Consider the following 26,298-nt stretch of genomic DNA (forward strand, 5'->3'; position numbering starts at 1 on the left):
ATGTTAACTTATCCGCGTCAAGGAAGATTTTCCGCGGATGGCTTGATGTAAGGACTGGCAACGAAGTTAATCAGGCTGGTCTTGATTTATGTGCATGATCGTGTACGGGGATGCACATACAAATATGCGTTAACTATATTGCCTGTAGACACAAGGAAGCCAATCAGTTGACGTCCAAAGATTTAGCAAGTGTCGAGACGCGCTTAATACACGTGTTCTACTAGCATGGCCTCGGGTTCTGTAGGTGGGCCCGAGCAAAGAATCTGTCGGAGCCATTGCTGTATAGTTAGCAAAACTTAAGGTGCGGTTTCTTGTTGGATATGTTGGACCGTACATTTGAGGAACGATTATTTGGACAGTACTCGCAGGAATATTTGATAAATCGGTCTCGCGAGTGGATGACACGACTTTCAACACAGCAGGGCTGAACAATGGAGCCACACGCAAAATTAGGTTAAAATCCCTAGGCAAATCTAGAGCGGATTGTCACCGTTGCCCATGAAACGATTTTACAACCATCAGCGTTGGGGCCCCCTAGTGGTCTAAAGCGCTCACCGTTCCGGATCACTGCCATCTCAACTCTGTATGTGTGTGTTCGATTCCAAGGCTCAGCTAGCGTGGGTACGTGGGAAAGCCTACCAGTAGCTTCTCGTGGGTCGGTGGTTCTTCCCTGGGTTTTCCAGGGTTCTTCCTCCACCAGTTATAATGGCCGCCATGTATGGCCTATCTTGTACTGAAAAATGGCGTTAAACCCTTGAACAACAACAACAACAACCATCAGCGTTAGACTCGCTAAGAAACAATTTGTGTCGGCGTCTGTATCCAATAGCATATGTGTGCTATTGACCCGGCATGGTCAATCGATGCATTTACAATCGTTGCCCAGAAATTCCAGGACAGTGATCACGCCGCCATTGAGTACATGATGATGAACGAGCAGCAAAGCCACCAAGCGGAAAATTTATGCGAGAGGAATTGCAAGTCGTTTCCGGAAATACGGAACTAATCCAGTATGGGGGGGGGGGGGGGAGCTATATACGCATGAAAATAATCAGTGATGTCATCTGGGAAAATCCACCGTTTGGTATCCAGAGATGAGAAACTCACTTTGGTGCAGCGATACACACCCACATTGTGTTTCTCTGACCATAAGGGATTGTGCGTGAATTCCTCCACATACAAATAATTTTCTTCATTCGTAGCTTTGGCACCAGCTTGAAGTATTCAGGACACACGGTACTAATTGTGTGGAAAAATGGGAACCAGCCTGGAAATAGGTGAACATAAAATAGAGTATATATGATTTTGGCAGGCCAGAATTGATGATAATGAAAGTTATTTTGCAGGAAAATTAATCTTTTTAGAGCTTATCCTAGTTGTAATTTTAAAAAATAGAGACGTTGTTTTCTTAATGGAATTTCAGTCCTTTGACAGTCTTGAGCATGGAATACTAATTACTGAAATTAGTTAGTGACTCTTTGGTGCGGAATTGAAAGTATATGTTTCAAACACGTGTTATTCCAGAAAATTAAGCTGCTCAGATCCTTTTCTCTACACAGAAGCTGACATCCATGTTTCATCTATTCAGATAAATATAGGTTTGATCATGAGCACTCAAAAATTTAAAGCTATTAAATTTGTAATATCATGGTGTTTGCATAGGTTTACTGTGGAAACAGAATTAGTACCGTGAGGCCTTCAGTAAACTTGCGCCCTAATCATCCACGAGTTAACACATATCTGGTTACTAGCGCGAAAGCGTGGGCTAAAGATATCGACATGTACAGAAAATGCAGGTATATTTACACTATTAAGTACACACCACCCCGGATGTGCCTCGTCTGACTGCGAAACAACTTCATGAAATAGTAGCGCAATATTATATCGAGATATAGTCTCTAACCGAAAGGGCATAAGTAACACAAGTGGCTGGCGATCAACAACCGAGCAGCCACCGTATCACAGATACCATTGCTACTGAGGTTTCCGCCGATGACTCCAAGTTCTGAAGGTTGAGCATTAATCACAGTCAGCATATTGGAATATCAGGGAAAATCATTGCCGAATTGCTTATTCTGTCAATAGATGTTTGTCATAATTCTACTTTAACCGGACCAGAAACTGCGATCGCTTCAATCCTGGTTATAATTTCATTGATCTTTGTATCGTTTTCACGTCGTCGGGTTTTGCTTTTCACAACGGTATATATGCAGTCATTGTATAAATTTGTCACTAAAAGGAAACTCGGCAAGCCTCGTTTCCTTTTAATGAAAAATGTGTGTTTGTGTATGTGTGTGTGTGATTTAGATTTTTTACGTAGCTTTAACAATTTTTCAGTCATATCGCTACGATGTTTGCAGTGTGACAGTTTATAGTGATGTCTAGCACTGGTGCATCATGCCGCAGACCTGTAGTACGATGTCCCACCCAGTCACATTATCCTGACACCAGGCCGACCAGTCCTAACACTAACCTCTTAATGCTGAGCGCCAAGAGAAGCAGTTGTTAGTATCCCTTCTGTAAGTCTTTGGTATGACTCGGCCGGGGATCGAATGAAAAATTTATATACCTCGCGGTATATCATTGATACAGCGTACATACTATATATCGCACAAGTGGTTTAATATACATTATTCTCGCACAAATGGAAATAGTCTCCGCTCTGTTTTGTTCTTGTTGATTAGTATTTCTTTGAGATTAGAAGCATGTTGTAGATTTTAAGCTGTTGCACATTAATTACTTATAGTCAGAGGCAATTGTGGCGGTTTGAATTTGCAAGCTTAGATGAACTCCTGACACGCCAAACGAATACTAGAAGAATAAGAGCTTGCTTCAAACCTGATTACGTCTCAAAGAAATACGCGTGGCTCGCACCCGTAGTTGACGGCAACCGTACATCGTTAGATTTGACTCTCATTTTCATTTACAAAAGTTCAGCTCAGTGATTCTTCACATACAAAGAAAACTATTCTTTTCCGCATTGTCTCGACCAAGAGCACACTGCGGTAATTGATTAGTTCACCGAGAGCTCTAAACAAGAAAGTGAAAATGCGTCAACTTGAACTTCCCTTTGAAAATGATACGCGCTTTAATACTCATCCAGAAATCGCTATTTCGTTCTTGAAAATTAAAACACACAGAAAACCAGTGTTTCTTTTTGTTATAACGAAATATGTTCAAAACGTTACTATTTAAGTATAAGCTGTGTGTCTTCAGAGGGTGTTTTGAAATCTTTACATATTTTTTCTTGATATATATTATATGAAATATTAAATTATACCTACCAATCACACATAAACTAGATGGGTGGTAAACAATTGCTTTCGTAATTTGGTTATGAATTTGACACCAATTTGCCAATGAAAACAGGGTCTGATCCAGTGGAAGGGTGCTGGGGTGGGGGTGGGACCAGGACATGCATCTATCTCACCTAAAACGAAAAGAACGTTTTGTATAGCACGTTGTCCTTACATTTAAGCTATTCAAATATGCAGGCCCCTTTCCTACTTGTTTACCACCCACCCCACTGCACACAGAAACACAAACCAAACGATTGCTAAATTATATTTCTGAATTCGCCTCTGGTAGATATACCCCATCCACGCCAACTCCCTACCCCAATTCAGCCCCCGCGTCCATCCGCTACACAGTGATAGATTTGACTCTAAAGTGTACAAAAGTACACAACTCTTACAAATAGAGTGCGAGCACAATGATTGGTCAACCGGCACATCCTCTGATGATGACCATAATATGTACTAATTTTCACATCAATCCGCTTTAAAAAAAAAAAAAAAAAAAATAAACGTGAGATCATACACTGTATCCAGATGTCAATAAAGGGGAATAATTCATACAAACATTATTTGAACACCAACGATTTTTAAATATGCGTTTTGTAATATTATGACCATACACGTCGAATAAAAAATGAAGCCTATTTTGAAGTTAAGAGATCAATGATCAAGGTGACCATACGGAAAATAAGAAAATGAATATAGTTTTGCATTGTAATTTTAGTTATAGACCAAGTATATTGATCGAAATTTGCGGATGACCTGCACTTTAGATATGGAAGATGCATCTTTATTTGTTGTTCAAAGGTCAAGGTAATTTTGGCTTTAAAAAATGGGGTTTTCGAACAACTTTTGTCAAGAGGTACCGCTCTTTTTTTTTTATCTGGAACTGGATGTTGTATATGACAGAATGTATTGAATGCATTTTGTCTAAGTTTTATGTGGATCGCCATGTAACGCTTTGCATGTCAAAACCATCTGGAGATAAGTATATAGACAAATCACTATGCTCTCATAATTTTTTTAAAGAGTTATTGCCTTTTTTTATCCTCGGCTGAATTACAGTAGAGAACAAGTTCTTGCCAGATTGTCTTGTAGTTTTGCATGGCTCACGGTGAAACTTGGCACACATTATAGGGCATGCTCTAAAATTTTAAGCTTTGACAGCTATATGTCTCCCTTGATTGTTTGAAAGAGTTGCTGCACTTTCTGACATGTGACATAATTTCGTGAATGCATCTACTCTTGCACTTTCAATGGACTGATGTTAGCATATTACATATTATGTTCATCATCAGAAGTTATACATGTTGACCAAGCATTGTACTCACACTATTATCAGAGAAGGCATGCCCTTTTTAGGATGTGGTAGATTATCTTGATCAAAGGATATGGGTGGAATGCGGAAGAGGATGGAGAGAAAATTGTTCACCATTCCACTTGTGTTTTGTATTCTTTTTTTTATACTCGGGTAACCATTTTCTATATTAAATTAATTGCCAGCCTGGAAATCTTGACTTGCTCAAATAAATTGACAAAGAATTCATCCAAGATGGCTCGAAATAACCGTATATATTTGAAGTCTGCGATTAGGTTACGGACTAGGAATAAATGGTCTGTTATAGAACAAGATAATTGCATGTGTATAAGGTCTGACCTTGCTTTCTTTAACAAAACGCACAATATACATATAAATAATTGTAGGAAAAGACATATGTGAACATTTATTGGACAATAAAGTTGCCAGAGTAGAAGTCATTAGGAATAAAAAATAAGGATTTCTTATCATTCTCCAAATTGCAATCATACTTGGTTTGAACACTAACTAGAAAATGCGGGTCATCTTGAAGTGTTTGCCCCGAATTAACATAGTTATGGACAATTGCGGCTTGCATTTTTATATATGAAGAGAAGGATTTATTTGTTAGTCGATATTCAGGTTTATTTAGATGGGGTTATCGTCCTTAATATTTTGGGGGTGGGGTGGGGCCAATAATTCATCAGTAGTAATATGGGGCACTTGGATGCAGCTGAGGGCACTTGTGCGCATAAAGGGATTTAACTGCGGGGGGGGGGGGCACATGCGGACAGTATGGGAAATCGTATGTTAAATTTTTTCATAGGGTTAACATGAGAATGGTTTTATGGCGCATAAAGATTTATGGGGCAAATAGTAAAAGCATTAGGAGTGGCTGACCTCACTGTTTATTTTATTTTTATTTTTGGGGCTGGGAAATAGTAACATTATTCGAATTGACCTCAATAGTTGTATGTATCGTAAATCCAATGTTAAATGAACCCATATGTTTAACATGGTAATGGCAGGCAGGGGACAGCCATAGGTATAACATATGATTGTTTTATGGGGGAGAAGGATTTATGGGGTAGAAGGATTTTTGAGGCAAAAGTATTTATGGGCAAAAAGGATTATGGGACGGGAGGATTTATGTGGCAGAAGGGTTTCTAGGGAGAGAAGTTTTTATGCGGACAAACGAGAAGAGCAATGGTTTAGCTATAATCCAAATATATATACTATCCATCACCTACTTTTTTTTAATGACAATCCAACACATCATATATAAAATCAAGCAACATGTTTTTCTCTCTCATAACAATCTAGCACACCACATACACAATCCAACACCAACTTTTTGTGTAGTCTCCACACACAAGTTATCAGACTAAACGGAGTAGGGCTTAAGTCAAGATGAAATCGAACAAACATACTATCAATCACTCCCTCTACACCATCTGACACCCTATAAAAAGACTATCAAAAACGTCTTGTGTTAGCATGAACCTATGCAATACATACAACGTATACTTCCCAACACACACACACACTATCCGAAACGTCTTGTGTTAGCTTATAGGTTATGAAAATAATATGAAATCCAACGAACATTATCCATCACACGATTTGTACCATCCAATACCCCGTACACACAATCCAAAACAATCCTTGTGTAGTGTCCATACACCAACTCTAAGACGAAACCAGGAAGGATTGAAACAATCCAACAAGCATACTACTGAAGTAAACTCGAGCAATGTTGCTATGTCTCCCCACAAATTGAGATCAGCCACTTGTAACACTGCTACCATTTGCCCCAGAAACCTTTCTGTCCCAAAACTCATTTCCATATTAACCCTATAGAGGAATTTCTTAACATAGGATTTCCCATATTGCCCCCAAGTACTCTCTCATGCGTATTAAATACCCATTGTGTCCCCAAGTGACCCACGGCACAGGAGGTTCTACCAGGATCATTTCTTTGCAGCTGGTGACCAGATGACAATGTTACGACGGAGAGAGAGAGAGAGAGAGAGAGAGAGAGAGAGAGAGAGTGTGTGTGTGTGTGTTTGTGTGTGTGTGTGTGTGTGTTGGATTTTTAACGTAGCAGTTTATAGTGACGTCTAGCACTGGGGCACATCATGTCCCACCCAGTCACATTATCCTGACACCAGACCGACCAGTCCTAACACTAACCTCTTAATGCTGAGCGCCAAGCGAGGCAGCTGTTAGTACCATTTTTTTATAAGTCTTTGGTATGACTCGGCCGGGGATCGAACCCACGACCTCTCGCATCTCAGGCGGACGCTCTAACCACTAGGCCACCGGAGCAGTGGCGGAGAGTTGTCTGAACGACATCAGGAAATACCCGTTAATGTTGATCATTACGAAAATAAAGAAATTGACCAAAGAATATAGCAATAAGGAGAAAGCGTAAAGAACGTAATAAAGGGTAGGAGAGAGAGAGAGAGAGAGAGAGAGAGAGAGAGAGAGAGAGAGAGTTGTTGTTGTTGTAGTCTTTAATGCCATTTTCAGCACAAGATAGGCTATACATGGCGGTCAGTATAAATGGTGGAGGAAAAACCCCGGAAATAACCACCGACTCACGAGAAGCTACTGGCAAGCTTTCTCACTTACCCACATTGGCCGATGCAGAGACTCGAACCCACGCAGGCAGAGGTGAGATGGCAGTGATCCATAACGGTGTATAATTCACGGGAAAAAATGTAATTCATTTGAGGAAAGTGTATATAAGCCCGATTTTTTTCTCTTTCGCACTTTTCTTAAATGAAGTAAATTTACCACCAATCGATTGTTGGAACATTTTAATTATTATTTGTAAATTGTACTGAGCCTAAAGAAAATAGTAAATACGATAATAGCAACAAGGAAATGACGCGCCTTTTTATTGTTTTTTAAAAGTCCTATAAATCATGTAATCTTCTTGATAGCGTCATGAAAGGTATCACAATTTTAAGCAATTATCAGATAAGATATTGCTTTGTGTACATAAGCACATATCCATCAAAATTTCCTCATAGAACAAAAAAATTATAGCTGAACGTTTTCGAATCCACATAAATATACAGTTAAATGTTTAGGGAAAAGATATAGTATTTTTGTGTTTTACGTGTTGAATTTCATTGTCATAGAACCATTGTTGTACACTCTAATATCAGGAAAAACATTCTTTGTTTATTTCTTCACGCAGAATATTCGGTATAAAGTGCTGGCTTTGAAGAAGTGAATATAAATGAAATATAATCCCTTGATGCTCTCGTTGACGTCTAGTACATGTAGATGGCCGTCGCCTGTTAAATACTTGCATCCAGCAATAAATGATGCACGGTAATAAAATGATGTGCCGGCTAACTGCGAAGTTCGAACACTTAGGTATTGTTTATTACTTGTTCCCCACATACGAAGAGTCAGTAAAAAACAAAACAAGAAGAAGAAAAAAATACCGACTATGAAGAAAACTGTGTGTGTGTGTGTGTGTGTGTGTGTGAGAGAGAGAGAGAGAGAGAGAGAGAGAGAGAGAGAGAGAGGTCTGTCAGACTGTTTACAGTATGACCACATACAGGAAATGGGGTTTAGTGGAGGATTAAGTGGGAGGAATCGATTTAAAAAATAAGGATAACTTCTTTTAAAAACGGAATAAATCTATAAACGTTGTTATAGCGAACAGCTATTTAGCGTAAACATTGCCTCAAAAAGTTACACCACTCGATGGATCAATACAAGTTTATAGTACGTTTTAAACAATAACACTTTTACAGAGTAGTCACATAGTGCCAGATTTACATATTAACATTTTGGCGCTAACGCAGAAAGCTGTGCTCCGATTCCAAAAATCATCTTCGTCAGACAAGTTTGAAGAAATTATAAGACTTGGGTATGTGAAGGTTGTAACAAAGTGTAACATATCATCATTCAAAATGCATATTGTGATTTTACATGAGTGTGAAAACCTCCAGTTTATATATCATACTGAAGATTTTTTTTAGCATTTAATATGTTATTTCCAATAGCATTGTCGTCACAGATGGTTAACAATTTCTACAATGCTTTTACAAAAGGGGTAATAACAGAGATATCATAAGCACAGCGAAAGCGTTTCTAACATACATTAATGATGTAACAACCTACATTAAATGTACATAATCTCCGATTCACATCATCAATATAAATATTAAACAGAATAGGAGAAAAGACTTCTCTCTGTCTAAGCCGATAAGCTACTCGAAAGAAACTTGACTGGGCATTGCCCCGTCGTACAGAAAATAACTGACAACTGTATCAGTGCCAAAAGGGAAAAATATTTTCAGAATTGCCTTTATCCAAACGTTTAAGAAAGAGTTTCCTGTTATGGGTTCTGCCAAATGCCTTACGAGCATCGGTAAAATAAAGAGACACAGAAGAAGCCATGTTTACATATTATGCCACAGCTTCCTCGAAAGCAAATAAACACATATCAGTAGACTGATACTTTCTAAATCTAGAATGGTTATCTGATAATAATTAATGAACATGGAATCGTTTCAAAAGTACACTAAGAAAGCGAAAGCAATACGTCTGTAATTGTCTTCGTGGTATCACCATCCTTGCTTTTAACAACATGAATGAGTAAAACGTTTGTTCCAGAATTAAATTCGTGCTTCTGATGTCAAGGTAAAAAGGTAAAGATGACAGATTTTGCTTGGTGGTATTGTTATTGTTGCCAGAAATCTGTTTTGACCCATGGTCGTTACAACCTTTGTATATAGTCGGCACATTGATGCACGAGAACGTGAAATGGATTCTACATTTTACCTATGACTACAAACTGAAACGCAAACAAAAATAAGACGAATCGAACCAGACACTATTTGGTGGCTTAAAGGTTATTAATAATGACGTCAGACGTAGGATGTGACGTAAACGTGTGCTACTTTGTAAAATCGCCAACACTATATTTTTTATCACTACAAATACAGAACTTTGACTTTTTCCCTCCAGCGTATTGGGCAAAATCGTCCCATTCTTTACTAAAGCCAATGTAGAAAAAATATCTCAGTAGGTGCAGTCTAAAGAGAGTGTAATGTAGCTATCAAAGCGTACAGGTTTCTCCAAATGGCATTTTACCACCTAATTTGCAGCGTGGCGGCAGCGGTATTATCCTCACAAGGGAGGTAACCAATTTGATGACTATGACGTATGGTGACGTCTATGTGGAGAAGAGTAGATTATCTAATAAAATCAAGGTTACAACTTATGATGAATAGCCATTTACCTGTACACATTCACGGACTGAAATGCCTGAAACTTCATAGTAAGGAACAAGTGTTTCAAATTGCCATTCAGCTTCCCTCATAGTAGCGTTAGTTTATGCTAATCATGTGATATATCGATAAACGTGTGTGTTGAAATAAGTGAAAGTAAAAGAGTTATTAGAAGTTAAAAAGTAAATTATTCATTAAATGCGGAAGAAAGAGGTAGGGGTACAGTGGTGACTAAGGAAGCGTTATGCATTATTCTGACTATTCTGTGACTAAATTATTGTTTCTTGCTGTACAAACCGGAGAAAAAGCAAAGACCAATGCTTTTTATGGGCCGTATGCATTTTTTTTTGTAACGTTTTATATAAATCCCGTACCATAGATGCAACGAAGATGTATGTCGGAAGTAAATTTATCCGTTATTTTTTTAAGTTACGTTACTCATCAACTAAATCAAATAACGATCTTATATAATGCCAACAACCAGGGCCGCGGATATGGTATGACAAACTGGACGAAATTCCGGGCTCCACAACGGCCAGGGGCCTACTGGAAAGAAGAATTTGTGGGGATAATTCATAGGGGCCTACTGGAAAATGTTTTCTAAGGACCACAAATCCTGTCCATGGCCCTGTCAACAACCAAACAGTCAGAGTTATGTGTAATAAGGTGTGGAAGTTCAAGACATCGTACGCAGGACTAGCAAATAAGCAGAATTTCAATACCCCCACACAGTATATCAGTTCATAACTAAATATAAAAGATAAAAACACGTGAATGAATTGACACGTCGCTTTCCTTTATTTCTTGTGTGATAAACAAAATACATCAAGAACTAAAATTACTCTTGTATTTCTTGTCATCTCTTCAATTAATCATATATATGGTCACTCCTTTCAGACGCATACAAGAAGCATTACCAAGATTTTCGTTTGATTCGTTTAAAGATCCCAATACTCTGTTCAATGTTGTCGTTGTAGTATAGTGCAACTCACCTATTACTATTCCGAATGAAAAAGTAGTTCTTAATTGTAATTCTTTCCTTTTTCTCAATTATTCATCAAATGTCTGACATATAATATGATTATTTATGTAAAAGTCGTAATTATATTCGATGTTACTGCAATCAAAATACACAAGGATGCATCACGTAGCAAAGAAGACGTGTACTTGACCCCTGCGTAGTAATGTCAATAATTTGCATACACCAGCTGCTCATAGGTTGGCCTCTGGCGGGGTTTTGAACTTAACCTATTTGTGTCTGTGCATAGTGGACTATAGTGCGAAGTGTAATTTCGTCCATTAGCACTTGTACAGGTAATATACATGAAATTATTGAAACGTGACTTCTAATATTGCGTAATTTTTTGCATTGTACCGGGGTAATATTTCTACTTAAGTGTATCGTTATGGTACGCACAAATCAGTTAGTAATACAGCAGATCTAGACCTTTTAAATGCAACGGCTCATTCCCATGGAATGAATAATTGAATCTTTGTCTTTGCAGTGGTTTTCACTAATTCTGGAAAATGCTTAAATTCTTTCGGAAGCATCCGCCCAAGGAAAGCGAAGGGAGAGAAACGCAGAAAAAGGAATTGTTTGGATTTAGACATGTAAGTTGCAATAATAGTGATTGTTGTCGAAATGGGGGGCTTTCAGAACGAAACTGGGGTAGCCATGTTGAACATACAGTAGATAGATGACTCATCGCTAGCTGAGACCGTTTAAATGACGGGTTATTAGAGCCTTGAAGATAATGTCGTTCGTCTCGCCATATCTCTAGGGAATAGATATAAATTACTTTACAAACATTGAATATAGATGATCTGCTATCACAAATTCGCTGAAGGCATCGAGTAATATATGTTCGATTGTAAACATCCTAAAATAGGTAACACTTAATACATGTTGACAAAGAAAATAATATATATTGATAGCCCAAACCTCCACATCGATCTCCAACTGTTTTCTGTGCATCTAAAGATTTCATATGTAACGCATTTGTTAGCTTGCTCACTTTTTGAGAAATCTTGTGTTACCATGAACTTTCAATTATATTTTCGGTGCTGTAACAGATTGCTTTGAATTTTTCACCGGGGATTAGATAAGCGAAAATTTCTGTGGGTTCTCGACTTTAGTTTCTTCCCTTTTTAATAGATTTATTTTCTAACTGTCGTTATAGCAATGAGAAATTCCATCTTTGCCCAGTAAAAAATGTGCAGAAAATTCGAGTTGCATGCCAGTGTGAGTTTTGTTTAAAATTTTCCTTGCAGTGTGTTAACCATGGATTCCCAAGCAAGCCTTCTGCACTGGCCTATGATCCAAAGATGCGCTTACTTGGAATTGGGACCAAAACAGGAGCTGTTAGAGTGTATCCTTTTTGGTCTTCATTTGTGAGCAATTCTACCCTCCAGCTTTCAGTCTAGACAAGTTGGTTTTCATTGAGAGAATTGTATCAAAACAAGTAGCCATTTATGCTTATTAGAAGTGATGGAAGACGGAAATGTTAGCTGCAATGACATGTGCATGTATCACGTATTTTAGCTTTTTTTTTTCAGACAAGAACTTACATGATCATCTGTTGGCACAAGTTTGTTATTATGATGAAACTTTTAACACGATTCATCTCATAGTTTTTTTAGTCTTAAATTAACACTAGACTACTCTGACATCCATTTTGACTTGCAGTGGCAATTTTGTGGTATCATGTTGTTGCTACTCCAGCACGGATTGTCATTAGGGGTGAAACAATCAGTGCATCGTACATTTTCCATATTGATACAAGAGGTGAAGAATTGACACAAAATGATACTTACCCTATACAAGTTACTTTAATCTTAAGCTTTCATTGAGAATTCATTTAAGACGGCCATAGCAGGAACATGCACTCATTTCTTTAAGAAAGAGAAACTAATGACAATACCTTCTCATCTTTTACCAATTAAAAAACACAAGATGCTGAACTCGTGTGGTTTGAATGTGCCCCTACCCCAACCCCACCAGTTCCATGTCGATTATTTTATCCCATGAACATGCTCAGCCACTGATAGCACATCAGCATGAAGAAGACATTCCAGATTTGTTCAACGTGTATGAGTTAAGTATTTTGCTGATCATTTAATACCACAATATGTGACGGTTCTCTGTTGCTTCACATCTGATTGGTGGTTATTGTTTGTTCGAGTCCAGAGTAGAACAACCATCAATAAAAACAAACTGACATATTCACTGCATGACATACAGAAAGTATTGGCCTGAACAGTACTTAAGCTGTTAAGTGTGAAACTAGTTTGTAATGTCTCCTTTTATGCTGAGATATATAATCAGCCACTGGTTGTGCCAATGGGATTGGAAAAAAGTTGCATGGAATCGGCAGGGAGACAGATTCCAGACTGCTCGAGTTATAGTCACGTTCTTAATTTGTAGAAGGGTAGTGTGAATTGTCAGAAGTTTTTTTCACTGACCCTTTATAATAAATATCTTTACCGGTTGATCCCTGCCTATTAGTTCAATAATGTAGATAGTAAGTTGTAGGTTTCCATGTCAGTACTTCTATTTTTATCAGCATGCTCTTTAGTGTAAGTCAAATCACCCCACTTTACAGTTTTTAGATTACAACTTATTCAGCACATAACATGTACATAACAAATTCATCAACTATGAGGTACTTACCATTTAATTTTGGGGAGGCAGGTCAGGCTTTCATTTTTCTGGGCATGTATTTCATTTTCTTTTATCTTGAGATAATTAAAAACTTCAAATAATATACTGGATGTAATAAGATATAATGGTTTTTGCTATAAATTAGCTCAAGATATATTTTTCAGGCTAATGACAAACTGAAATTTCACAAGTGTCAGGCCTCTTCCCCAGAACATTAAATTGTTGGTGCCTAATATAGTTGCTGTATACTGTGCTATGTATTGTGTGTTCAGAAATACAGCGGTACAAACATTTTCTTGGTAAACAGGTCTAGCTTCCAGAATGACCATCTTGAAAATCTTATTATCACTACTTCTAGATGACTGGTTATATCGACATTATGAATTCACCAAAAGATATCTTACAATGCCTAGTTTTTACTGAATACAAATAGTGCCAGTCTTCTCCGACATAGCTACCATGGCACAGTCTTAAAAAATCTTATTATTACTAAAACAAAAACTTGAAAGTAATAACAGCATTGGGTTTCCACCAGATGATATCTTGTTGGTCCTAAATATAAATGGTGCCAATCTGACATCCAGTATGTCCACCACAGCAGCCAATTTGAAGTTCTCATCGCTGAAGAATATCAGAGACTGTTTCAACATGCTGCAGTTAAAAATAAGAAATAGTATTAACTTGAATTCCTGGAAATTCTTTTCAGCCAGTAGAATGTTAGTCCTTCAAGGGACATGTTCCCTTCCACCTTCACCCTCCCCTCCATGTAACATTTAGGCATTCATAGGCTTATCAATCAGACAAGAAGATGTGAAAATTAATGGGGTAATATATATTTTGAGTTTTCATCTTTTGACACACTGTTGGCATATGTTTGAAAAGTTGCCTTTAATTGAAAAATGTAGCAGTTCTCACTGGTTGACTAATCACAGGATGTTAGTAATTTGAAGCCTTTTGCACAATCAAGCCATTAAATGGGCTTGACTATTTGTTACATGTACTCAATGTATACACTCCTGTATAACTGGGTCAAAACTCGGCAGCTCAGATTCCAATACACATTTAACCAAATCAGAAGTCCATTGCAGTGAGATACCTTTTTTATGGACATTTTCTGTGATTTTTCCCTTAAATTGATGGAGAGCCTTATCACACTGAGACCTGAGTTTATGAACCAAGATTTACTGTTTATAAGTTGTAGTATAGAACCTAAAGGAGAGCTACATTTGTGCTTATGTGTCCATTATAGTCTTCTTAATTTGTTGGTTTGCAAAACTGAGAACAGGTTCATAATTTTGTTGAAGTTGTTAGTTCAGATGAAAATTTCATGCCTTATCCAGATAATCTTTTTCATTTGGTACACACAGATCCAGCCTTTACCTCATACTCTGTTGCTCATTATCTTGAAAATGGCAAGTTAACATTGTTAAAAGTGAACTTTATTATTTCATTATCTTGTAGCTTTTTATCTTGTAAACTAGTTCATATTTTTTTGTTCTTGATAACTGATGACTGCTCCGGTGGCCTAGTGGTTAGATCGTTTGCCTCGGATGCGGTAGGTCGTGGGTTAGATCCCCTGCAGAGTCATACCAAAGACTTACAAAAATGGTATTAACAGCTGCCTCACTGGGCGTTCAGCATTAAGAGGTTAGTGTTAGGATTGGTCAGTCTGGTGTCAGGATAATGTGACTGGGTGGGACATCATGCTACATGTCTGCTGTATGAAGCCCCAGTGCTAGACATCACTATAAATTGCCACACTGCATACATCGTAGCGATATGACTGAAAAATTGTTAAAGCTACGTTAAAAATGCAAATCACAACACTTGATAGATGACCTTGATCTCCCACTTAGTTATAAACGCGTTAGTTCCTAATATAAGAGAGTGACCAACTCTAATTTTTAATTCTGGTCATAAAATATAATTACTATATACACTCGCATACCGGTCAGATAAAGATTGTAATTTCATACACCCAGCTCTGCTGGTGCATTATGCAACATCAGATCAGTATATCTTGTTTGAAGTTGCACCTGACTTGTTTTTGTATATGTATGGTATGAATTTAGTATTTCCTAATAAGAGAAAGACCTGCTTCTTATATAGTTCAGTCTTTTTTAATCTAGTTCTATTCCAAAAGGTGCATGGTATTCACTCCAGTTTTCTCCTGATGTGGTCCAGAAATCATCCTAATGCACATAACATTGTATGGCCTACCTTTATTTCAAGATCTTCAGAAAATTGTCCCTAATTTTTTCAGGTGGAGGGAGGAATCCTTCTCCCCCAAATTTTTTAGTTAGAGTATAGAACTGATTTTAAGATTCATTTCTTCATCCATATTCCTGTTCAGGTTTCACTTTGATTCAAGTATGTAAGACATTTCTCTTGTAAAAGTTAGCACAAAAGCATTTTGTTCAAAACTTGACCAATTATTCAGACAGGAAAGTTATCTGTGTCATATTTTCACATTTCATATTATTTTACTTATGTCTAAGTGGATAACCAGTCAAAATTCTTTAAATGATTTCAGTTGTTCAGCGAATGTGTCTCCAGTTATGGTAAATGTGCTTTCAAGACCACATAAATGATAGTGTCCTATTCATTCCCACTTGCCCCATTGTCCTGTGGAGTTGATTGGTCTAATTGTGACCAATTATTGATTGATGAAACCAGGTTATCAAGACTTGCTTAATTGGTTTTTGAGAGCTGGAACAGATTTCATGCATAATTGATGATTGGTTAGAGAAATGATACAATTTCCAAAAATAGAAGTATTTATTTCCATTATCAGTGACTCATAGGTCTTCCTTGAGTATTAGTAATGCAACAGGCACTGTAAAATTTGAAGAAGCAAGCAAAAGTCATTCATTAAAAACGATTTATGACAAATGATTTGCCTCCTTGATACCTTGTCACAAGTAGTTTGTTCAGCTGAAAAACATTACTTGACAATTTTATACTGTACTTAATTTTCTTTGTTTACCAGTTTTCAGTTTTTTGTTCTTCATGGTTGCGTCAAAAACAACTGATTTAAAGATCCCATGTGAATGTATATGTTCTAATCTGTGAAAACATAAGGACTTTTTCACGAATCAAACAATTTAAGCAATGAAAAGAAAATGAGTCATTTGGAAAAATCTTGAAAAATGATACCTACAAAAACAATCAGTTCATGTTATTTTAGTTTTTCCTGTCTTTAAAATTTAGGGATGGGTGTGATCCAAATATTCCCCACATGGCTATATGTTGGAAAATTGTACAGTACTTAAAATGTAGGATTGGTGTACAAAGTTTTCATTGTATCATATTCCAGATATTTATATTTCGAGTGTAAAGCCTGGTTGTTTGTATAGTGTTTCATCCTCAAATGCACAGTGTATGAGGACCATGTCAATTAATAATTATGCTCATGTGTAAAGTTAGTTTAAACCTGCTCCCCACCCCCACCCCCTGCAGTATAAAGTGATGCATTAGAATAAGGTATTCTCAGAATATTTCGGATTGAAGTGAAAGATGGTTTATTAGCCAGTCCGATAGACTATACTAATCTTGTTGCTATAATTATGGATAGAATTTGTCTCCCAGGAATACAGCATCGTAATCTGCAGGCCTTGAATTTAAGATACATTTCTTTATAGCCTGAAGTGCAGTTGCCTGTGAAATTTACTAATCATGCTGGATTTTTATTATTCCTTCATTAACTTATTGGCAACAGCTGAAACTTATCTAACCATTGGACTAGTACATATATTTGTGCCCTGATTAGTCATTTTTAGTGCCTCGGGTCATAGACCAGAAGTCTAAAAGAGCTTATGGAATAATCTGTTGTCCATCGTCCATTAGCACAAGTTTGTTATAACTATAAAGAAACTGCTTGTAGACGAAACCTTTAATGAGTAGACAAAATGCGTTGTTACATTTACTGTCATGTGAATTTTTTAGTCTTCACAAGGTAGAGTTTTGTTTAATTTCCATTTGTGTGAATCTACAAAGACTATATTTAGCCTGTGTTTGATCAATTTATGATCCAACCAATTACATCCAGTCATAATCATAGAGATCTCAACTGCTGTGAAGCTGAGTACCCTTTCACAACACTGTTGAGCCCATTTTTTGGAAATTACTTACGCTATGAGTTAGCTTTTGGTTTTGAACATTTATGTGGCTTCTTATGACAGGTAAAATTTTGGACTAAAATGCTGGCTGTGCATGGGTGCAACTTTTGTAGACCAAGTTGTTGGTACAAAAAAAAAACGACCTTGTTTAGGAGGTGGTGAGGGGGTGATATAAGAGGGGGACCACTGTATTGTTATTTCTACTCCACCCAAATGGATGGGGTTTTGACCAATAGATTTATCAGTTATCTAGACAGAGTAGTAGAGCTCGTGTGATTAATTGCATTATTGGTAGAGGTGTGTATTGCCTTTCATGCTTTATCATGATACACACTAAAGCTGTACCAATGTCACTTTTTTGCCAATTATCAGACCGATTATTCAATTATTATTTGTTTTATAACAAATACTGTTTCAGAAACATAAACCTATTAGTGTAATGCAATCAGGTACTTTGCTGTGTGAGTTATGTCAAAGTTGTTTATGTGGCAAGTGAATCTGATCTTCTATACAAAAACAAACAGAAATTGGATAAGTACATTGTTATTTATAGAAAGCAACGATCACACAAACATAAAACTTTAAAAACTTTAAAACTAACACTGATAAAATGTATGGCTTGCCAATTCAGGATATAAATGAATGAAAATGTATAAAGCTAGTCTTTTAACTTACGTTCAGTGATGCAGATTGCCATTACTAGATTTAAATAAATGACTGAGAAATGTTAATAACGATAGCCCAATAATAATTAAAATTAATAATACGCATGCTTTAAGACTAAAGTTAGACGTCATTGTACTCGGGCTGCAGCTAATACTGGAAGCCTTGTTGAGATATTTTGCATTTAAGCAACAGTAAAATTTCTCCCTTCTTGCCAAGTAACAATCCATGACCATCTGAAAAAATCTGGCCTGCACCACTAAACAGCAGCTCAGCTGGAACGCTTGAAGCTGGTGCAAACAAATAGTATCAAGCTAATTTGGCCTGTGGGAGGTCGTGGGTTCGATCCCCGACCGAGTCATACCAGAGACTTACAAAAATGGTACTAACAGCTGCCTCGCTTGGCGTTCAGCATTAAGAGGTTAGTGTTAGGACTGGTTGGCCTGGTGTCAGGATAATGTGACTGGGTGGGACATCATGCTACATGTCTGTGGCATGATGCCCCAGTGCTAGACATCACTATAAACTGGCACATTGCAGACATCGTAGCGATATGACTGAAAAATTGTTAAAGCTACGTTAAAAATCAAAATCACACACACACACTAATTTGGCCAAGTAGAGGAACTGAAACCTGTGAGCATTCCACCAGCCATATATTCAAGCATTGCATCAACGGCATCATCCATGTGTGTTGTTTCGTTGATGGTACATACAGGCTCGTCACAGGCCACAGAAAACAAATCCCAGAGATGTGACATTGATAATCCAGTGGCATTTGTTTCAGTTTCATTTTTTCTTATTTTGTTTGGGAGTTCCTCCTGCTTTTTAGCTGATGCAACTATGCTGCATTCTGCTCTAAGCCATCCTTTGGATCTGGTCACAAGTAATTCTTCGCTGAATAGGCGATGTTTGAATTGTGGATCTAAGATGGTGGCCAAGACAAGCTTCTTGTTGCTGGCAACGTCAGCAAAGCGCGCGTTCAGTGACATATCACAATGCATTGTCTGAATACATTGACTTGCTTCATGCTCTCAAGCCAGCAACATTCGGAGCATTTTCAGCACGGGAAGAATGACATAAACTGATGTTTGGTTATCACTTACTTCCTTGGTAATGTCCTCGAATGTGCCTAATGTGTCCACAATATTGTTAATCAAGACCCACTGTTGGACTGTTATGCTAGGCAGGTCATAGAGAGTAGCGTAAGCCCCCATGAGTTGTTTTTGTTCATTTAATGAAACTAACATATTTCATGTAGAATTCCAGTGTGTCTGGTCATCCTGGATGAGTTGATTGTGAGATCACCAAAACATCTTTGACAGCTCGTTGCGACAGCATCACTGTGTGCAAAACAGCTGATGCTGTTGATTTAAGCCAGACGCATTGCTTTAACCACGTTTGCACCTCCGTCATGCAGAAGAACATGGCTATGAGTTTTGGGAATGTTGTTTTCTTCGCATATTTGTCCAGTTTGCTTGCCAGATATTCTCCTGTGTGTGATTCATTGAGAGGCATTGCTGCTAAAATCACCTGTTTTTGTTGAAAGTCTTTTGTCAGCCAGTGTGCCGTAAGACTCAACAAGGCTACACCGATGGACAGGTCTGACCATGCATCAGAGGTCAAACTAAGGTCAGATTGGACAGAAACTAATTCACACACCTTACTTTGTATCGCCTTATGTATGTCAGTTTTAAAAAATGTGGAAAAGAACTTCTGACTTGGAATTTTATAGTGCAGTTCTGCCTTGGCCAACAGACGTTGAAATCCAATATCTTCAATACTGCCATGAACTCTGCAATAGCTTTGTGTCGACTAATAGCTCTCGGGTCGTCAAATGGAAATGGCTGCTTCTGGTCCAGCATGGCATCAATAGAGTACATGGAGTTGCTGCAGCTGCTGAGGTTAACTGCGCAGTATCCTTTTCTTTTTTTATCTGCTAGAAATAGGCCATGTTCAACAATGTGCTTGCAGCGCAAGTGCTGGACACGTTTTGATGTCATATAGTTTTTAGAATCCTTTCCACCTCTGGAAATGCCTGATTTGCAAATTGTGCAATTTGCTTTGGACTCATTGACTGCATTTACTTTGAAAAACTTGAGTAAACTTTAGTGTTTCGAGTTCGACAGTATGCATATGGTAGTATATTTAATAGTGTACAGTTGCTAGTCAGCATTCATAATCCAATCAATTCACACTCTTGAAACAATGTTTTAATCAAGTAAGTTGCTACTAAGTTCTCCACATGGCTGGATGGATGCACAAACCACACTGCGAGTCGCGCACTGAAGCAGCTCAGCAGCTGGGGTATCCAGGGGTAACGTTGCTGGTGCTGTCATGCCAATATCAGTGCTGCATAATATTTGTATGCCAGAGTTCAGATGCTTCAGCTTGCGACCGCTATTCGTTGATTAGCAGCATTGCAGGACTGGCTAAAGAACAGATTAACTATAGTGAGTTTTAGTTTCGTAGGAGTTGGAAATTTCACTAGCTATCTAATCTGCCTAGGTATTTGCTAATGTGTTGACTGGAAGTTCAACAGCCACACAAGGCCTCATTGGCTGGCTGGCTACTTTGATTGGGATGAGCGCATGAATGGTATTGATAATTTTTGTGTGTGGACAGTCAGCGGTAGTTTACAGCAAGTGTGTTCAAAAGTATTTACTTTTAAGAATATATTGTCTTTCAGTTGACCCCCAAATCAAATGTTTATTTCTTAATTTCCACTATTTAATTCTGATTTAAAATTCAAACCATGTCAAGATGAATGTTATGATTGAATTTATATTTTGAAATTTTGTTTACATCGGCACCGATTATTTCTGTCAATGTCAATTATACCAATTGTTCTAATAATCTGCCTGATTAATCGGTACATCTTTAATACACACTACAGTAATTGTCTTTGATGTGATCTGTATTGTGATAGTATTGCATATGCAAGTGAATTGAAAAACACACAATTGAATTTATATTTGCAAAAGCTTGTTTCATTGCATAGGTCTTCTGTATGGTATGATAATGCTTCATACCCATAACAAACTACTGTGTTCATTTTTTTTTTCTCTTCTAAATGTGCACTAAGCATTGTTTGGATACACAAAAATGATGCAAAAATAGATGTGCCTGGCACATGACAGCAAGTGAGGACTATTTTGTTTATGATCCCAAAGAGCCAAAGTATTTTGTTCTCTGACTGCAGCATTAAGTTGTAGTTGTTTTCGGGTTTACTGCCATTTCTCAGTGCAAGTTAGGCTACGTATGGCAGCCAGCATAAATGGTTGAAAAAGAATCTGGGAAAACACATGTAAGAACCACCAACACATTGGAGGCTACTAGCAGCTTTCTTACATACCACATTGGCAGAGCCAGACTTGAACTTGCACTGATAGAAGTGAGAGGCATTGATCAGTTAAAACAAGCACTTTAGATTAATCGACCATCTGAGTCCCCAGTGCACACTATTAAAAACACATACTTTATAGTTATCAATTAATAATGTGGTCTACCCAAGACACTGGCTCCTTCGTTGCAGGTTTGTGTGTGCTGTGTCCCTCAAATTCTTAATTTCCATGCACCACACATGGCGCACTCTTGCATCAGTGAAAGAATCTAACTACTGTTTTTCACCAGTCCGTATCTTGGTTAGTAGTACCAGCAATTGTCAGGGTCTTTAAAGGTGATACCTATTTTAAATTGCAATTAATTTGCACTGTAAACAACATACTTGGCAATCATACATTCAAAGTATTTTTGTAGTCTGTTGAGTTTGCAGTATAGTCACTGAGGACTGCTAGTGCAACATATTTTTGGGATTGAATTATAGACAGAAGGGATCAAGTTTCTGAAAGCTGAAACATATATAAAGTGTAGTAGTTTGACATCCTGTAAGCTAAAATTACCACTGAAAATAAGGTCAGTTGTAGAAAGTAAATAAAAATAGCAGTTTTCATATATATTCATCTGGTTCTGATGAAGGATTTGAAAATGACATTGCAAATAATATCGACTTCATTGATCAGATTCAAAATGAAGGATTTTAGTGTAAGTCCTGTTTCCACACCAGATTTATTTGAATCTGAGGATGTAACACATGAACGTTCTTGAATAGTCTGAACATGTGTGACCAGTACATGTGGACTTTACAGCAGATTCAGTGAACACATTGTCATCTAGATGAAAATGCAAGGGAGACAGATTTAATTTTAGGTTTTTTTTCCAGAAGAAATATTTAGTCATTGGTAACTGAAACAAACAGTCATGCCAAAAAACAAAATTAGGGAGTAGCTTGATCACAATATACAAATATAAACATGAATTCCTGAGGATTATATTTGTATTTCTTGGTCGAAATGAATGGCACAGAACCTTTTGTTAAGTGTTTCACATTTTATTTCTTGTTAAATTAGATAGTTTGCAAATGCAATATTGATGTAGAAAATATAGACAGCATGTGCACTAACTCAGGAAGCTCTCACTTGTACAACAATTTTGTTGATCAAATTTGGGGGGGAAAGCATCATTACATTATGGCTGTAACTTCGATCTTAGTTGCATCCCTTTGTTAATATTTCCTTTTTCATTTTTGTTTGTCCAATTTTTTCTTCTTCCAAAAACAACTGTAGGATTGGCAGTTCAAAATATGATTGGTTGTGTGAAGAGAACCACACCTACTGTTTTAGCATTTTCAAGGCCTTGAAAGTTTGGGAAAATCAAACTGATTACCCTGAGGTCTTTAAAAATTGAAATAATCCCAAACATTTTAATTTCTTGCCATGATCACAAATAAAATTGTCCAGGGTTGTTAGATTCGGATGTAATTGAGTTTTCTTGGTTTCTTTCTTTTGATGACCCGTTCGGTTTCATTTCATCATTAAACTGTATTGTAGTATTTTGCATTCGTTGTTTTCTCATATAACGTAAATTGTATACAAAATGTTATCGAAACTAGGTCTTGGAAATCTCTGTTTGTGGTCTTTGAATTCATCATTCAGAAGTCTGTATGAACCCTGTTAAAGCATGTTATATCGAGGGACTCTTGTTTCTTTCGTTTGTTTATTGATAAAGTTAGACCAATACAGCTTTGGGATCCTATTGGCCAGTCCATTTCATTTGTTGGGGTATTGGACTCTTACCATATCTCATTTATTATGGCATTGGACTTGTTATCAAAGCTATAAGGCTTTAAAACTGGCCGACCAACATGGGTTAGCTGCCTCAAAGCAACCATGCGAATGGCGCTTGGCTTACATTTTCTCTGATGTAGCCACTAATATTTTTATGTGCCATTCATGTCAACAACAATGCATACCTGATTATGTGATGTTTAGTTGAACATGTGTATCTTATACAGATTACATTAGTGTGTTTGTGATAAAATGACCAGTTTTAAGACTGCAATATGAAAATAGATTTTAAGTTTACACTTTACGTGAAAATTGCACATAAACCATATAGTTTCATATAAGTTTCTAACATTTTTTACAGTAAAGTTGATTATAGTTTTGTTTGATTTTAGATGTGACAGTTAATACAGTCCTAAGTGTTAAATAGTATCAGTGAGAATGTTGTAAAGTCTCAAAGTATTATGATCCAGATGTGCCGTTGCATAATGTGCCAGTAGATCTGGGTCTGTCCAGTTTGTGTTAGTATTCATTACAATTTGACATTGTTCTACACTTTCAACATCCTCTGGAACATTCCATGGTCTTCTGATTAGTTTTATAAAATGTTGAAATTTTTATCATGAAAATAGTTTGTGGGTGGGTGGGGTTAACACCATTTTTCAGCACCTGACAAGCCAGTATATATTTTGGAGAAAGAACCGCTGACCCATGGGAAGCCACTGGCAAGCTTTTCAGACCCATGGTGGCTGAGCTGAGACTTTAACCCACCTGGGCAATATGTGAGATGTCAGTGACCTGTAGCACTGTCTCCCCTCAGCACTGATTGTTGCTCACATTTGTCAAACTTGTGATAAAATTTAAGACACAAGATTGTGTATGAACTTTTCAAGAAGATACATTAGTAATTGTATTAATGTTATTTTTGTTTTTAGTCTTGCTTTGGAATTTGTTTTAAAATATGTATCTCACCAAGTTCTTTCCATGAAGTACCTTCATTAGGTTTTGACATTTTTGGTGGTTATTTGAATTTTGCAATCACTTGCCTGATTAGCAGAGGGGATCTTGCTCTTGGAATAATTAATTTGCACCTGCAGACCTTAGTAAACAATGTAGTCTCTTACATGTACTTCATACTGCAATTTAAAGGTTTATTGTTCCATTTCATTGATAATTAGTGGATATGAGTTTAGTCATCATGTAGATTTTTCAAGCCCTGATCAATTTAATTTTTTTTTGCTTCAGCTCAGTTCAAGCATTTTACTTTTTAGCTGTGAGAGAGCGAGAGAGATGTGGCAGAATGTAATCCTTTATCCTGGAATTGATGTGGTGTAGCTTAATTTTCATGTAAATTGTTTTTTTTTTTTCTTCTCCCTCTGACATGTCTTGAGCTTTGGGAATACAAGATAGCTCCCAAACAAAAGTTTCCAGGGTGCTTGTTATGTATATTTAATTTAAATTTTGTGCATAACTTTTGTCCATGTGTAAGATAATATAAACAGGCTGTTTACAGGCCAGTTTTTGTTGTTGTCTATAGGTTATACAGGTAAATAGGTTCTTTATGAGCTTGGAATTTTCTATTGAAATGACTTGCATCTTGGTCAAGTCAAAATGTAGATAAATAGTGACTTGGTAAACAAACAATTCATAATTATCTTAGATCAGTCTCTGGAATCTGTTACACGGGGGGAGTGAATGTCCCTCCGTATTTGGTTTTCGTTATCTAGGGGTTGACCGCCCTCGATGTTATTGCCCGGTTCGAGTAAATAGAAATATAAGTGGTGAAACTTATAGGTGGAATAGATAGAGATCTGAGCAGGTATATAGAACAAACCAATACGAGCCCCCGTACATATAAACAAACAATTTAATCAATTACATACAAACACTGTGAAAATTCATTACATCAGGAATGTACTCTGCTTTTAGAAATTTAACTTTCACTGAAATACAAAGAAAACGCAAATAGATCTAAATAAGATAGCCAATCTGTTACTGGTAGATTTAGTTCATCATAAGATCGAGTGAACAATCGAAGTCAACGTCTTGTATGATTTCATAACCTGTTCGTCCTCAGTCTGTTTTTGCTTCCTCTGTCGCTGTTCAGACCCCTTGGATCTCGGGATGATACTTTCTACCACCCGTCTCAGGACACTCTCAAAATACTTCTTCAGAGATGAACACGTCGCAGGGTTGCGTCACAGGATTATATGTCTCACTGCACCTTTCTCTATGCTTCTCCGTATAGGTCTCAGAATAACATCACTCATTCGTTCATACATCTCTGGAGCTATTTTCTCCCTTTTAAATAAATATAAATAGAGACAACCTAAATTTCCCGTTATTTATGAAACGGTTAATTCTTCATTATTCTCCCTCGTTATCAGATTTCACTATCAGTGCTAAACAGACGCTAAGGCTATCAATCGACTCCACATGTCCTATAATGACCCTAGTTAGTCAAATGGCTAATTCGTTACGCCTTGACCTTACACATTACCACATACACAGCGAATAAATAGGATACATCACGTCAATTACTTGATCATTTCCGTCAATACACACTTATTCTTAATCATACGTGAGATCTTCTAAATTCAGCGAATTCACACGGATTCTTGAAATCATATTAACTAATGTAATGCATTAAATTCTTAGAACATAATTCTTATGCAAACAAGATGACAAATTCAAACAATTCGTCAACCTTATTTAAAGAAGATTAATGTACAACTTCCTATGCATAAACTCAACACAGTTATACTTCATAAAGCAAATTATTACACGAATGTAGAAAAAAAAGATTCATGCAGATACAAATAAATAACTTCAGCAAAGCATTATATATGGCATCAACAAATTACATGGAATTGTCACACTAC

The 26,298-nt window shown here is 37.1% G+C and overlaps 1 protein-coding gene across 1 annotated transcript in view; it reads left to right on the top strand.

The window, feature by feature from the left end:
* LOC149805885 (lethal(2) giant larvae protein homolog 1-like) overlaps positions 1-26,298 on the top strand; it is a 327,641-nt gene that overhangs the window by 159,854 nt on the left and 141,489 nt on the right. Inside the window, 1 exon segment of the mRNA XM_089950631.1 lies at positions 12,123-12,220. Within this exon segment, the coding sequence (XP_089806757.1) occupies positions 12,123-12,220 (98 nt within the window).

Source organism: Sinohyriopsis cumingii, chromosome 2, assembly GCF_028554795.1.
Source record: "Sinohyriopsis cumingii isolate HCF-2022 chromosome 2, ASM2855479v2, whole genome shotgun sequence".
NCBI classification, from domain to species: Eukaryota; Metazoa; Mollusca; class Bivalvia; order Unionida; family Unionidae; genus Sinohyriopsis; species Sinohyriopsis cumingii.